General features: G+C 40.6%; 1 protein-coding gene across 1 annotated transcript in view; it reads left to right on the top strand.

Annotated features, from left to right (window-relative positions):
- RPL3L (ribosomal protein L3 like) overlaps nucleotides 1-17,268 on the top strand; it is a 223,020-nt gene that overhangs the window by 174,649 nt on the left and 31,103 nt on the right. Inside the window, exons 8-9 of the mRNA XM_044089111.1 lie at nucleotides 2,693-2,788; nucleotides 7,283-7,402. Coding sequence (XP_043945046.1) covers nucleotides 2,693-2,788; nucleotides 7,283-7,402 — 216 coding nt within the window. The remainder of the gene's footprint in view (nucleotides 1-2,692; nucleotides 2,789-7,282; nucleotides 7,403-17,268) is intronic.

The following is a 17,268-nucleotide window of genomic DNA, read 5'->3' as shown; positions in this document are numbered from 1 at the left end:
TCTTAGTGTGTGTAATACAGGTGAGGCCGGACTAAGACTACGTTTAATAAAAAGATAGGAAAAAGGTGGAAGAGGGTTTAGACAAGGAAAAGAAGCAGAAAGCATCTTAATTACCTATCTGGATAAAGAATGTAAAGGGGTTGCAGTCTTCTACATTTGAAGTCAGGACATAGACGTGACAAAGGCAGTTATGCTTATGAACTGAATGTAAATAATGGAGCTGAGCTGAGGAACGTGGCAGGCATAGGAGCGGCATAGCTAAAGTAAAAGGAGAGACACACTTAATAACTCGGTAAATACATCTTTTAAAAAAGGTTGTAGCAAGCAGCTTGAACAGTATTTAAAGAGGCATTTTGTACTTGCAACTGTAAGAAAGGTTGCCAAAGAAGGATGGTAAACCTACATGCTTAGAACTTGAAGGAGATAATCATAGCAATTAACCTGCAGGAAATCCATAATGGCTCTTGATGCATATTGATGTAAGGAAGGTTGACCAAATCCCAAAAAGGAAAGGCATCACTGATCAATATTAGCAAGAAACTACGATCCCTCATAAAATCATCCAAGGCCAGTTTAGAAGAAAAAATTGCCAAGGACACTAAAGATAACCACAAAGCCTTCTTTAGCTATGTCACAAATCTAGGTGGTAACTCTCAGATATGCTCTGAGCTAGTGCAAAATGGCAAAAAATACACTGAACCAACTGACATTGCCAACATCCTGGCTGACAAGTTCAGTGCAAACTTTACCCCCCCCTCACCCCCAAAAAGGCTGGTGTCCATCCCAGAAGAATGCAGAGCCCCAGACATCATGGACATGCAGGTAAAAACAGCTCTCTCCAAAGCTAAGAACACAGCATCAATGGGACCAGATGGTGTCCCAGGCTGCGTCTTACACGAACTCCAAAAGGAAATAAACCCTCACCTAAATTTACTGTTCAGACTCAGCCTTACCACAGGCTATGTACCCAAACAATGGCATACAGCAACAGTCATCCCGCTCCACAAAGGTGGTGCCACAACAGAACCAGGGAGCTATCGTCCTATAAGCCTGACTAGCCTGATCAGCCTGATCTGCAAAACTATGGAGCGAATCATCATGGAACTCATAAACAGAGATATTGGGAACCTCCAGACACTAGACCCTACCAAATTCTGCTTTGTTAAAGGCAGATCCTGCCTCCTTAACCTAGTTGACTTCTTTGAAACAGTTACTAAGGCCATAGATGAAGGAAAGGTAGCCCACACAGCCTACCTGGACCTCACTAAGGCCTTCGACACCATTCCACACTCTGGCATCATAGATAAGCTCACCAGCTTGAACATTATCCCCTATGTCACGAGATGGGTGGCCAACTGGCTCACGGATAGAACACACATGGTCAGAGTCGCAGGTGCCATGTCCGACTCTAAACCAGTTACAAGTGGCATCCCACAGGGCTCGGTCCTGGGACCCCTCCTGTTCGGTATATACTTCTCTGAGGTACAGGCAAGCATAGGAGGACTATGGCTGACCAAGTTTGCAGATGACTGGAAACTGGGGGCCATAATTGACTCACCGGCTGACACAGACATCCTCCAGAAGGGTCTCACAGAGACAGATACCTGGTGTCAAAACCATGGCCTCAAGCTGAATGCCAAAAAATGCATAGTCATCCCCTTTGGGAAAAACAAAGTGTCCACAAATTATCACATAGGTGGTAATCCACTAAGTACGGAAGATGTAATTAGGGACTTCAGGACCCAGGTAGATAGCAACCTATCCTTCGATAATCACATTGCCAAAGTAATTAGAAATTCCTTCTGTGTAGCCCACCTAATCACGAAAGGGTTCACCTCTAGATCAAGAGAGGTCATTGTGCCCCTCTACTCATCACTCATTAGGCCCATAATAGAGTACAATGCCCCATTTGGAATATATCTTACTCGACACCTGCAGCAGCTGGAAAGACCACAGAAGTACCTCACCAAGAGGATCATGGGCCTCAAAGAGATGCCCTATACAGCTCGTCTAAAAAAAAACTCCAGCTTTACTCGGTTGCTTACCGCCTGCTCAGAGGTGATCTCTGCCTGACGTATAAGGCCATGTCCAACCCGGAATTAATGGACATGCTCCACCTCAAGAAAACCAAATCTCTTAGAGCCACATGCTCCAGTGAACTAAACCTCAGCACAACAATAAACAGGACATGCTGGAGGGATAGATTCCTATCTCAGAGACTTCCCTCACTCTGGAATAGAATCCCAATTTATGTTAGGCAGAGCCCCTCGCTGACTCTCTTCAAGAGAAATCTTGGCGAATGGATGGGAAATCGTAGGTTTACCCCTGGGATCACTTCAGTGGCCCTGCTAGACAGAGGCCCAGGAAACTAATTTAAAGGGGAGGCGAAAGCCAACACATTCTGGCTAGGCTTATAAATGCCCTTGGGCAGATAGCCTAGTACCTACCTATGAACCTATGAACCTATGACTGAATAGGGATTTAATCCTTTATGAGCTATGGAATGCAGAAACATCTAAAGTGCTTTAGTTAGCAGTTTAATTATGCAAATGTAAGTTATATTGTGTTGTGCTGTAGGATTTTGGTACATATTATCTTAAATCACATTTCATCCTACTTCAAAATGATTGTATTTTCACCGTAATTGTTGGCTAGAGAACAGCCTTAACTCATGCTTTATTTTGCATTATAGGGTGGATTTCCTCACTATGGAGAAGTCAACAATGATTTTGTTATGCTCAAGGGCTGTGTTGCAGGCACTAAAAAGAGGGTACTTACACTCAGAAAGGTAAGGAACTGATTTTTCCCTGTGGCATTTAAGTAATTTAAAGATTAGCTAGCAGTGATAAAAGCTTTGGCAATAGACAATATATGTATAGTTGCTGATGATGGTAAGACATCTGTGAGTATTTCTGTTATGTAATGCTGTACATGAGCAGAATTATTCGATTAATTTTTAATACAGAAAATTAAATATATGTTTCCTTAATGATCACAAGTATTTGCACAACTGTTTGAAAATGTGTGCATTCTTTGTATACTAGTAGCATTAGATGTTTGCTATACTGGGACTCACCAAAGCATAGTTAATGAAAGCTACTAAGACCCTACGGCTAACACGCTCCAGGGATCTAAACCTTGTCATCACAATGAACAAAACATACTGGAGGGAGAGGTTCCTGACCCAGAGACTCCCCATACTCTGGAATAGACTGCCCATACATATCAAGCAGAGTGCCTCCTTAGCTCTCTTCAAAAGGAACCTTGATGACTGGATGGGAGATAGGATATTCGCCCCGGGGATCTTGTCAGTCACCCTGCTAGACAGGGGTCCAGGGAAGTAAATATTGTGAGAAGAAATATCCAGGGAATTGTTATGGCTAGGCTTGTATAGGCCCTATGGCCGATAGCCTAGTACCAACCTATGAACCTATGAGTTGTTTAGAATACATGCATTGCTCTGTTTTCATGGAAATCTCTTTCTACCTGCTTTGTATGCCCAGAATTTCCTTATATTTCCTTAGACTCACTCTAAATTTAAGTAATTCCTGTGATTGTTTGGCCCCATTACATCAACAGTCACTTGACCATCACCTGGCCCCATTACATCAACAGTCACTTGACCATCACCTGCCATTGAAGAAAGTTGTCATCTTATTTGTCCGAACCATCCCTAAACAGTTGCAGCTTTGTGCATTTTACATGTATTTGGCTGGAGTTTGTTAGATCAGGGTTGCCAGAGTACAGATGGGGCTGCCAGCACCATTTGTGGGATACAGACCCTTCCTCATTTAATGGATGGTTATACCAATACTGCAGAGTACAACATGGACATAACACAAAGCGTATTACATTTTGCCTCATAATTTAAGCTATAAGTTCAGCTAGGGTCTATATCACTTTGTCGAACTCTTAAAAGTTCGAACATCATATGGTCGACACCATATGATCGAACTTTTAAAAGTTCGAATGTTTCAATGGACATCTCTGTACAGTGTGGAATGGTAAGATTTCCCTTTTCTGCACTGTAGTGCGATCTCAGAGTTGGTATATATAAAGAGCGGGGGGTGTGGGGGGTGCAGGGGGGCTTGCCCTCCTGCTTAGACCATTCAGGCAGGTTTTTTTCTTTGGTTTATTTTTTTTTAATTACATTTTTGAACTTTTAAAAGTTAAATCATATGGTGTCGACCATATGACGTTCAAACTTTTAAAAGTTCGATTATATAATATAGACGCGTTCAGCTAGACTCATACCTAGGCCTGTCTCTGTGCATTTTGTTCTGGGCTGCAGCATATTAGAATCACCTGAGAAAATAGTGGGCGCCTTCTAAACGCTTCTGTTGACTTAGTTGTGGTGGGAATAGCGTTTGTCATGATTCTGATTGTGCAGCAATGCATGAGCTGATCTGAAAGTGCCTGTGTAGCAGTTTATTTGTGGTAAGGAAGATGTCATCATGCTTTGCTTGACAATGTAGTAAACACCCTACCCATATGGTTTATTTCATCCTGTTTCTATACAAGGATTAATGTTGTTTGCAGTGTGACTCCAGGGTGTTCAACATGTTTGGAGTTATTCATGACTTCTGTGTGCACCTTTAATCTATGGAAAGTAATTATCAGCCAAGAGGAGACTAAGGGGATTGTGCTCCCTTTCTAACTGGCCTTATGATATATGACTAATGTTTGGCTCTTGTGTAATCATCACACATGACAGCAGTTTTGAAAAAAATACACTAGTGGAAGTGGAAGCCTGATCAACCAATGTAAATCACGGAGAAAAAAATGCTTGAGGGTCCCACTGCACCACCCTGATGCCTGCTGCTTGCATTTCAAAAAATGAGTGAGCTCAGAGAATAGTTCAATCTTGTTCTTTAAAAGCAAAACCTGTGACTCATAACTAGTGATTATATGTTAGAGCATCGGTCACAGACATGTCACAATTAAGCATGTCATCCAGGTTTCTGCTACATATCTAGCGCTGCTTATAGCATATTTCTTGTTTATTATTGCCCTCTGTATAGACTTGGGTATAATTGGATTTTTTTAAAAGATGCAGTCTATAACATAAAAATAAAACCAGAATATTATGGTGTGGGTGTGCATGGCCAATCAGAACTTACAAAACCTCACCGCACTTTAAAGTGTCTGCTCCGTGCTTTTTAATCTCTTAGAGCAAGAAATCTGGACAAAGACAAAAATAATGGGGGAAGCTCAAAAATAGGGCAGCTTTTAACTATTGTTGTTTTAAACGTAGAAATTGTTTGAATAATGTGTTATTTTAGAATAGTAAGGATAATTTATATGGCAGAGATGTCATGATTTTTTATTTAGATTTTTTGTTTTTATACACCCCCTTTCTTCCTTTTTCTTTCTTTTCCCATCACGCTCCTGTTGTTGTCCCCTCTTTCCCTCTTTTCCTTTATAGTCTCTTCTATATTCTTTTTCTTCCCTTTCCTCCCTTTTCTTTCCCCCCCCTCTTATTCGCTTACCTTCCCATACCCCCCTACACCCCCACCAAACCCCCCCCCTTTTTTGATCTTTTTCAGCAGCACTTTTAGTAAAATGTGCGTGTGATGTTATCTATTGTAAGTAAGAATGCCATATGATTTAGTTATATATAAGAGTCTTTAGCTCTCTATTTAATAGAATTTTATCTAACAGTTTTAATAATATTTCTTTGATTAGATTTGATCCTTGGTTGATGCATATCTCCATGTATTATGTTTATACCATATACAAACTTGTGCCTGATGTCAAGCCAGTATAGCGTTGCTATTAGTAACAAGAGTATACATACTTTTAATTTGCATAACTAATTGAGTTTTTGCCGCCGATTTGGCTCGTTAAGCAGGGTGTGTTATGTATATATACTGAAGCTTTTTTAAAATTGTTATAACCTGAAGAAGCGCACTTGTTAGTGCGTGAAAGCGCTTGTTTTTATCAAATAAAACAGTTTTCATCATCATCGTGGTGGTTCCGGTAATTTGTTGGAAGAAATTGTTTGAATAACAGATTTTGCATGCATTTCTGAAGGATATGAAGTCTGAAACTTAATGGTTGTCATTAAGTGACTTCAGTCATCAATGATATGCCAGAAAACCACAAATGTTATGAAGAATAGACCAAAAATATGAGGCAAAAATGTGGACATTCTGTGAAAAACTGGACATTTGAGAGGTATAGTCTGCTCTTACTAACTTTCTTAAGTTAAGTTTCTTAACTTAACCTCTGACTTTCAAAGTTAAGCTGATGTCATGTAAAAATTTCTGTGATTGTATGGAGCTTTTCTCCCCGGGCCTCCACTGAAAATGGGTCGTTGGGCCCAGTGAACTTTCCCGGTCAACAAATGTCAGTAAATAAATAATAAATAAATACTAATGTAACCATCTGTAAGGCATACCCATCTTGTGAGTTACATGACTCACCGCCAATAAAAGCAAAAGTGAAATGATTAAATAAACTGTTTTAGCCACTTTTGTTACTACAGTACTGCTTGCTATTCTCAGAATATCATCTGATATCCTTCTGGTATTAGCACATGTCAAGATAATACCTCCGTAGATATGATCTCATGTATAGCCAACTTATTATTTGAAAAAGCTTTTTTAAAGTATTTTGAATATGCTTGCTCTAAAATGTCTTTGATATGAAGACATTGAGAGTAATCCAGGCCAAAAACATTTCAGCAACTTTATCAAGAAAAATAAAGTACTACTTCCCAGTGCAAACTCCAGTTCACACAACACATGGGGAAAGGGGAGAAAACAGGCCATGAAAAAGTCATTATCATGATGAGTTGTGGCTTTGACTTTTGCTGTGATAAATCATTAGATTTCCCTGAAACTTGATAGCTGTAACTATTATATCAGAACTTTCCCATAAAATAGTTACAGCTATAACATGTAGAAGCCATTGATTATTGTCATCCTCTGTGTCTCATGTATGTTTGTATTGCATTTGTGTGGTGCTTTCTAGGATTATATATATAACGTGAAAATGTTGTGAATGAACATTTATAATACGAATGCTGTTAACTAATCAGAGGTTTCCTGATAATCCTAATCTTGGAGTAAGTAAGTGAACATGACATTATAATTAAATCTCTGTGGCTGTAAACCATTAGTACAACCTGTAAACAGGTGATAGAGGTTAGATTACTACAGCTGAAGAATGTTATGTTTATAAAGCTGGGAATCTTTTCTTACTGACTCAGAAAATCCTATTAAAGTACAGCCAGTCAGTGATATCTGAATTTTTACATCTGTTTTAATTCATTTTTCAGTCTCTCCTTGTCCACACAAAACGTTCTGCAGCTGAGAATATTGAGCTTAAGTTTATTGATACCACCTCCAAGTTTGGCTACGGACGTTTCCAGACGGCACAGGAGAAGAGGGCTTTTATGGTGAGTTTAATGACTTTACTGTTTCTGTTTTGATTACAAGTTTTTTTTTTTTTTCAAAACTAGCTGCAACAGATTCAGTATAGGATATACTTGGGGCCACATTTGATGCAAAAATTAAACCTGTTAGTGCACCTTGCACCTTGTTGAGATTAGCCAAGTGTCGAGATGTGCAATGCAGTAAATTTTGTGACACAGAGCTAGGATGCATGAAGCAGTGACTATGATGCTGATGGAACATCCAGTCCCAGAGCATGTTACTCACATCATTTCCCTATAGTGTGCTCTGTGTGTATCAGGGCACCTGTGCATCACTACAGAGAAATACCTCTATCCTGTACCCTATGGTAAATCAAAGCACTACACCTCCTGTGCCATTTGCTCAATCCCAACTGACTGAGAACATGGTTCCCCATAACTCCAGCCAAACAGCTGAAAAACATTACTTTCATTGGATGGCAAGCTCCCCTCCAGCCCGAGCATGATGAGAGGAGGGAGTAGGGGCTTTATCCCTGACCTTGCTTTGCTTGTATGCAGTAATGCCATTTTTTACACAATTCTGAGGAAAAAGTATAAATTCCTAAAACAATCCACAATGGTCATGCACAAACAGAAATACTGCACTGAATAGCAAACAAAAGGAAAGAGTTTTAAGGAAAAATTAACAATAGTAACATTGCAGAAATTTCATTGTGAATTTCTTAGAACCTGACCAAATTTCAGTTGTTTACTCATAAAGTCCTTATCAGTGTCAGTGGTTCAACAGGTAGCACTCTTAGTTTTGCTGCTGGAAGATACAAAGGATGGGGGTTGTATTCTTATACCAGGTACTTGGATTAATTTCCAATATTGGCACTGCAGTGCACTATAAGGGGGTGTTGCATTCCTGATTGTGCCACCCTTCAGATGAGATATTAAACTGAAACCCCCATCTGATGAACTTAGTGGTAGCTCAGACGGATGTAAAAAATCCTAAGGCCCTTATCAAAAAAAGAATAAGGGTAGATCCCAAGTGTCCTGACCAGATTTCCCCTAGTCAGTATGAATACCACCTTAGATCTCCCCTGAAGGAGATCACTGGTCTAGTGGGACCAACCCCATCAACAAAGCAGTCCTCTCCATCCTCCTATGTAATACAGTGATAATTGTATGGAGTCCTGGAGGAGACATAATAGTCTTGTGATCTGTCTTAATGTGCACGGTGAATATGTGCACTGTAACAGTCCTGTAATCCCATGTAACCTCTATAGTGCCTGTTCCTGTATAATAGCTCCAACTTGTTTTAGTCAGTGCTGCTGCCCAGAAAAAATAAATAAATACACCAAAAGACTTCGTCATGCCACCTTGTGTCACAGGGGCTCCTCAGATTCCTTACATGACAGATCATACATCGTAATCATTGTCCCCACTATGCATGTCAGTGCTGGTGTTTCCTTCCTCATACATTGGTTAAGTCATGAAATTCCACTTTTTTAGAATTCTGAAACAAACCTACTGTTTTTACGATTGTTCTGTCTGGCCAGCTTTGACAGTGCCAACAAAAAATAGCCCCTGTGACACAAGGGGATCATGTCAGTCGCCCTGCTAGACAGGGGCCTGGAGAAGTAAATATTGTGGAAAGAAATATCCAGGGAATTGTTATGGCTAGGCTTGCATAGGCCCTAGGGCCGATAGCCTAGTACCAACCTATGAACCTATGAACCTATGAAAGAGGCACAGGTAGGAGAAACACTGTTTAAAAATATTCAGCTAGGGAAGTGTTAATGCATGTTAAAAGTAATAAAATTAACTTTTGAAAAAAATCTTGATACACACACACACACACACACACACACACACTTCAAATGGTACAGATGTCAGGAAAAGTCTAGTATTCATTCATTGACGTATATTAATATATTAATGTGTTACAAACTATTATGCTTAACTGCATGTGGATAGTTGTTCTATGGCCTTCCTAATATGAACAAATGAAAACATGGACTCAGCCCTGCATTAGCAGATTCTGAATCCACGGTACTGAAAATCTCATTCTTACTGAACTTAGTCTCTTTCACTAGATTAACGGAGCTCCTTCTGTAAAGAGTGCAAATGCAGCTGTTTGTGCAGTGACAACTCAGCAATTTTCTCCGAGTGAAAATTACTAGAGAGTGAAGGGCTGAGAGCCATTAAGGCAGTTTTTTTTCCCAAAAGAAGTCACCCTGGCCAACTCAAGAGCGACTTGGCAAGTCCATGACGTTTCACCTTTTTGCTTTTTAAGACTTTATTTGTGCATCCATGGCAAATAAAGCCAAATCCCACTAGCTGTAAACATGCCATGTTTTGCTCTTTTTCAAAGGTCATCTGTACAACATGAGTGAATTGTGTTTACTAAACAGTAGTCACTTCTACCCACTGTTGGATAACATAGTAACGCATTGCATACAATCAGTTATTTATTTAAAATTGTAGCCATGGTCAAAGCTGACCTCACCATAATATAGCCCTGCCCCACCCCCTTATTATACAGGTTCCACTGATGAAGTGGCAATGAACCAGACACAGGTCATAATATTTCTGAACTGCATTACCCACTCCTGCACATGACTCCCTGTTACTCTTTATATAATCCTCATCTCAGAGGAGTGAACTTCAAAATCCAAGACCAAATGGCTGGAACTGAAAATTCCTTTAGTACAATGTCACTAAAATGTTGAATTCAAGCTTAAAAACAACTCTGAAAAAAAAGTATCTGCAAAGTAGTCTACGCGTGGGATTCAAACCTCATCATTGTCCCCAGCCGCCTATATCTACTTCTTAGTTATCACTCCAAAGGCAGACAGCCTTGGAAATTGTGCAACATTTGGACCTGTTTAAAAGCAGGTATTGCACTAATGTCTGAGACTGTGCCATTTTAGAATGAGAATAATAACATTCTGTGGGAGGGTAGGGGTGCATTAGGCCCCCCTGCATAAACCAGGACTTAGTAATCTGTAATAATGACCATGGAATCTGTAGTATTTTAGCTATTGTACTATATTTGTTTTTGCTTTCAAGCTTTTGATTTCAAGATTTTGTATTTCAGTTCACTGAGATGGGTGATTCTATAAAGAGCTCAAGTGTCTGTCTTTGCTCTCTAATATGCACTGCTTTGTCATTGAACCTGTAATACTTATCACACAAATATGCATATGTCTGTGTGTGTGTGTGTGTGTGTGTGTGTGTGTGTGTGTGTGTGTGTGTGTGTGTGTGTGTACAGAGTAACAATGAACAATCATCTCAGTACCAAAAGATTTCCAAATTCCGGTAATCACGGCCACACAGGTAAAAAATGCACTCTCCAAAGCTAAGAATACAGCATCCATGGGATCAGACGACATCCTGGGCTGTGTACTACATGAACTACAAAATGAACTGGCACCTCACCTAAATGTCATGTTTAATCATAGCCTCACCTCAGGCTTCGTGCCCAATGAGTGGGCACAGTTACAGTTATCCCACTCCATAAGGGGGGATCCACCTTGGATCCCGGGAACTATCGTCCCATCATTCTGAAGAGCCTGATCTGCAAAGCCATGGAACACATTATTATGGAACTTATAAACAAAGGCATTAGCAACCTTCAAACACTGGACCCCACCCAGTTTAGTTTCGTAAAGGGACGATCTTGTCTCCTCAACCAGACTGACTTCTTCTAATCAGTCTCCAAAGCCGTGGACAAGGGAAAGGCGGTCCACACAGCCTATCTGCACCTTGTCAAGGCCTTCAATATCATCCCCCACTCTGGAATCATAGATAAACTTACTAAGCTGGGCATTAATCCCTACATCACTCCATGGGTTGCCAACTGGCTTACTTACAGAACCCACACTGTAAAAGTAGCCGACTCAAAATCCAGCTCCAGACAAGTTACAAGCAGAGTACCTCAGGGTTCAGTCCTGGGACTGCTCTTGTTTGGCATGTACTTCTCTGAAGTACAGGCCAGCACTAAGGGACTTTGTCTAACAAAGTTCACAGATAACTGCAAATTGGGAGCCATTATTGAATCCCCAAATGATGTGGATACTCTACAAAAGGGCCTTACAGAAACAGATGCTTGGTGCCAGAGCCATGGGCTCAAGCTCATTGCCAAGAAATGTATAGTTATCCCCTTTGGGAAAAACCATGTACCCATGAATTACCACATAAGTGGCAGTACACTAAACACCGAAAGTTTGATATGGGACTTAGGGACACAGGTGGACAGTGGTCTCACCTTCAATAATCACATAGCCACAACAGTCAGGAAATCCTTCTATGTGGCACACCTCATCACTAAGGGCTTTTCATCCAGAAAAAGGGAGGTCATTGTCCCACTGTACACATCCCTCATTAGACCCATTATAGAGTACAATGGCCCATTTGGTATGCACCTCACAAGACATCTGCAACAACTGGAAAGGCCACAGAAATACCTCACTAAAAGAATCACAGGCCTAAAGCAGATGCCCTATGCTGACCATCTAAAAAAACTCCAGCTATACTCTGCTGCATATCGCCTACTCAGAGGCGCTCTCTGCTTAACATACAAGGCCATGTCAAACCCAGTGCTGCTGGACATGCTACACTTAAAGAAATCCCAATCCCTCACAGCCACACGCTCCAGGGATCTAAACCTTGTCATCACAATGAACAAAACATGCTGGAGGGATAGGTTCCTGACCCAGAGACTCCCCATACTCTGGAATAGACTGCCCATACATGTCAAGCTGGGCGCCTCTTTGGCCCTCTTTAAAAGGAACCTTGACGATTGGATGGGAGACAGGGGACCAGGGAAGTAAATATTCTGGGAAGAAATAGCCGGGGAATTGTTATGGCTAGGCTTGTATAGGCCCTAGGGCCAATAGTCTACTACCAACCTATGAACATGCAGCGGCTTTCCCTGTTTCCCTAAACATCAGCATGTTGTTTGAGTGCCAATGAAGTTCGATTCTCAGAGCGTGGCTAGTGTCTTTGCCGTATGTCCACTGTCAGCCAGTACTGATTGTGTTATTTCATTGCAGGGTTCACAGTGTGCTGTACTTTGTATTTTTATCACATAATGCCCTTGACACTTATTGCTGAGCACGCAGTTTTGTGCCTTGTGGTCAGTGAATGGTGCTGTTTGCCTTGCCTCCTTCAGAACTGTCCACCTCGTTTTACATCAGGAAAGCAGCACTCAGAGCAACATTGGACTACACTGTACATTTAGGACTAGCTGACCATTAAGGTCAATGCATGATGCACTCAGTATGTACTGACAGGCATCTCATATTGGCTGTGACTCTTTCTGGACTCTGGCTGAGATGCCTTTTGTTCTGCATCTATTACACAATAAAGAAGGTATCTTTTGCTTCTTAATCAGTTCAGATGACAGTTTAAATGACTCCTGAAGGAAGCAATATTAAGTGAATGTGTGACTTTCTGAGGGCAAACAGTGCCAGACAGTGGGACAAAAAAGACAAGAGGGCATTGTAGAAATAGTGTTATAATGGCCTTAATGTTCCTCCATGTGTTCTCTGAAATACTAGAAAATAAATGAACAAACAAAGAAAGGTTTGAATGAGTTTGTCAGCAAGCAATAGACACTGGTCAGTAAGCAAGGCTTTGCAGATTATAGGTTCATGGGTTCATAGCTGTTTACTAGGCTAATGACCACAAAGGCCTTTTAAAGCCTCGCCTTGCATCCTAAATCTCTGACAATCTCTGGTATCTTTGATAATGTAAGCAGGGGCTTGGGAGTTGAAACATTTACAAGCAGGGTCCTGGGAGATGAACCATTTATAGGCTGCCTGTGTCCATTGGAAACATAGGTGCCAAACCAGGGATGAATTTCCTGTTCGCCATCCAGTTGTCTAAGTTATACTTGAATTGGGCTAGGGAGTAGCTCTGCTTCACATGGATAGGGAGCCTGTTCCAGAGAAGGGATAGGCTTTAGGATACATACCTGTCTCTCCAGCTGGTCCTATTTATATCACAGGTAAAGTTTAAGTCTTTAGAATGAGTAATTCTGGTGCAGTTTGTTTTGTGGATATGCAGGAGGTCTATCAGAGTGAGGTCTGACAATGCCTTGTATGCCAGGCATAGATCTTTCCTCAACAGCCTGTAGGAGACAGAATACAGGGATAGGGCCTTGAGGTGGTCTACACAGGACATGTTACTTATGCCCTGTATTCTTTTAGTGAACAACCTGTGGATGTTCCATTTGTTGGATATGTCTGGTTAGGTTCATAGGAGGTTACTAGGCTAGCAGTCCGAGACTAGTCATGTTACTACGAAGTATGCCATTTTTTTTCTTTTTCGGTAGTTTGCATAATTAATTTATAAACAGACCAGGTCTGTGATCAAACCGGCTACCCCTGTCCATGAGGGAATGGGTACCACCCCAGGGACGAATTTCAGGTCTACTGTCCAGTTATCTAGGATGCATTTTAATAAGGTCAGCGAGGAGCTCTGTTTTACATGAATAAGATGTCTACTCCAGAGAAGAGGCAGTCTGTGGGAGACATATCTGTCTCTCCAGCATGTTATGTTAATATCACAAGCTGGGTTGAGATCCCTAGAATGAGTGACTCCTGCACCATTTGAATTGCGGATGTGCAGCATTTCCATTAGGGCAGGGTTGGAGAGTGCCTTATAGGCCAGGCATAAGTAATGACTTGTTTATGCAGTCAAAGACTGAATAGTTGTGAAACAAATTCAGAACAGACTATACAAGTCATTTTTTACGCGCTACATACCAAAGGGGCCATTGTACTCAATGATAAATGATAGGTCTGATGCATGCCGAATACAATGGAGCACTGACTTCCTTGAACCTAGATGCCATACCTTTGTTTATAAGTTATATAACATAGAATGATTTCCACACTACTGCAGACATATGATGGTCAAAGGCAAGATTACTGTGTATGTGTTTCCTCAGGTCCTGGACTACTGTGTCAACTCTTGGGGGTGTGTTGTCAACATGATAGTTACCAAGGGTGGATGACTTCCTGAAGAATACTATTATGCATTTCGTGGCATTTAATTGTAATCAAATGGTGCTGACATAATTTGTTTGTATGTGTCAGCACTTCCTGGAGAACATTTGTGTCAGTGGGCAATTCAGTGACAGCTCCTAATTTGCAATCATCTTCAAATTTAGTCAGCCAGAGGCCATTGACTTTGGCCTTGACTTTAGAGAAGTAAATTCCAAAAGGAGTGGTCCCAGGACCGATCCCTGTGGGACTACACTTGTGACTGGCCTCTTTGTAGAGGTGGACTCCCCAATTCAAACTTCTTGAGTCCTGTCTGTGAACCAGTTGGCTATTCACTGTGTGACATAAGGGATTGTACCTAACCTCTTAAGTTTGTCAACAATACCTAAGCGAGGTATTGTGTCAGATGCCTTGGCCAGGTCAAGGTGAGTGGTGTGAACCATTTTGCCCTCGTCCATTGCTTTGGTGAACTTCTCAAAGAAGTCCACCTGGTTGAGTAGGTATGACCTGTCCCATGATGAACCAAATTGGGTTGGGGCCAGTGTCTGGAGATTTCCTATGTCATTACTGATCATTTCCATGATAATTATTTCCATGGCTTTACATATGAGACTAGTGAGACATATGGGTCTTTAGTTTCCAAGGTCTGTAGACAGCTCACCCTTGCGCAGAGGGATGACTGTTGCTGTTCTCCATTCATGAGGCATGAAGCCTGTTTGGAGACTAAAGTTAAATGCCCATTCATGAGGACCTGATAGGTCATGTTTCATGCTATTTAGAAGGCATCCTGGGATGCTGTCTGGGCCCACTGATGCAGTGTTCTTGGCCTTAGAGAGAGAGAACATTAAGGACCTGTTCCCCAGTGATAGCAGGGGGAGTTATATTTGACGGTATTTCTTGAGGAAAGGTTGAGGGAGAGAGGGAGGGGTTAAAGTTGGAGATGAATTTGTTGGCCAGTAGGTTGCTATATGTTCTGGCTCAGCATAGGTGGTTCCATTAACAATGAGCTCTGCACACAATTGTGCATTGCCTTTGAGGTTGCGGACACAGATAAAGAATGCCTTGCAGTTGTCCTTGACCTGGGAGGCCAATTTTACCTCAAATTAGGGTGTGGTAGACTTTATTTGTCCTCCAGGTTGTTGGTTTAATTTGGTGATTTTGCTTTTCTCCTATTGGTTGTTGGTTTAATTTGATGATTTTGCTTTTCTCCTATTGGTTGTTGGTTTAATTTGATGATTTTGCTTTTCTCCTATTGGTTGTTGGTTTAATTTGATGATTTTGCTTTTCTCCTATTGGTTGTTGGTTTAATTTGATGATTTTGCTTTTCTCCTATTGGTTGTTGGTTTAATTTGATGATTTTGCTTTTCTCCTATTGGATGCTGCACCTTCTAATTTTTGCTATGATTTTCTCCCTTCTGTTATACAGCCTATTGATGTTGTGATTCCACCAGGGTGGCTTGTTTTTTTTGAGTTAATTCTGTATTTCTTTTTGGTGGTTACAACTGCCTTTATGCAGCTGTTAACATGCTTGGATAGGTTTCTGTGAACAGCTCTGCGTAGGCATCCGTGTTCTAAGAGTTTATGGGGGCTTTAAATTTTGTCAGGGTATCACTTAATAGTAGGAAGTTATCCTAAGAGTTGTTCCTGAGTATTCCAGGGTTAGCTGGAGTTCCAGGTTTTATTTTTACTTCAGAGTAGACCATTTTGTGGTCTGACCTTACCAGAGAAGACATTACAAAATGGCATGTGCAGCACTCTCCCAGATCCAGTATGGTTGCATCCCTGGTTGGTATATTGACAATCTGGTGCAGGGAGTTTGTATTTATTTAATCCAGAAATCTATTTGCCTTTAATTTTGACATGGTATATGATTCCCATTTAATAGTGGGGCAATTAAAGTCACCCATGAATATGATATTGGGTTGGATGGTAGGTGTTTCCAATACGTTTGAATACATCAAATAAAGAACCAAAAGTAACCACAGTGTAAAATATAACTAAAAAAATTCCAAAACATACATTGTAAAGCAGTAGGAAATGCTTCCAGTCAGTCAAACTCTTCAGTCCAAGCTGTTTTTATTCTTCCAACATACAAAGACAGAGATTGAGTACTTTCATCCCCTGAAACTGGAGACTTCATCAGAATCTAACTGCACTCCATAGTACAGCCTTTAAGTACTGTTAAAAATGAGTGATGTCATCACCCTTCACAATCCTTTAAAGATACAACTACCTTAATGCTCAAATGAAATGTCAGACACCTTTTATCGCAAGAACATTTTAACAAACATCATTTATAAAAAAGAACTTTTCAAATTCCAAGACATTCATCAAATGTAGACTTAAAAAATTATTTAAGATAAAAAATCAACCACATTTTATCCATTGACTTGCTTTAAAACATATGTATACTGTGTAGTTGACCCCCCACACACATAGACTAAGATACACAGTACTTATGAGGTAGCTTTCCTCATTAATATTGCTTTTAAGGATACCATTTCATTAAGACCTGTTGCATGGGTCTCAGCTAGTTTTATTTGTCACATCATTTCCCTTTCCTCTATATAATTCCTGTAATCTCCCCCTCTAGGATTTGGTCTTACTCACTCCAATACCAAATAAAAACTGAACAAAATTTGCACATACTAATGAATGTTTATATAGGGCATTATTTATATTTCTTGCAGCAATCTGGTACTGGTGCTCGTATATTCTGTTCCTAAGACGCCTTTCTGTCTTGTGTATGTAATAAGCTGGACAGGTTTTGCAAGCTGCCAGATATATCACCCCTGATGTTTGATAATTTCCTTTTTCAAAGAAAACCTTAGACTTCAAAATATTTGCAGGGTTACCATGTTCTTAGCTTGTATAAACTTGCATTGTGCACAC

Source organism: Protopterus annectens, chromosome 12.part0, assembly GCF_019279795.1.
Source record: "Protopterus annectens isolate FY-2018-M chromosome 12.part0, PAN1.0, whole genome shotgun sequence".
Classification (NCBI taxonomy): Eukaryota; Metazoa; Chordata; order Ceratodontiformes; family Protopteridae; genus Protopterus; species Protopterus annectens.
Note: the sequence above shows the minus strand (reverse complement) of the source record. Positions and strands in the feature narration are given on the sequence as shown.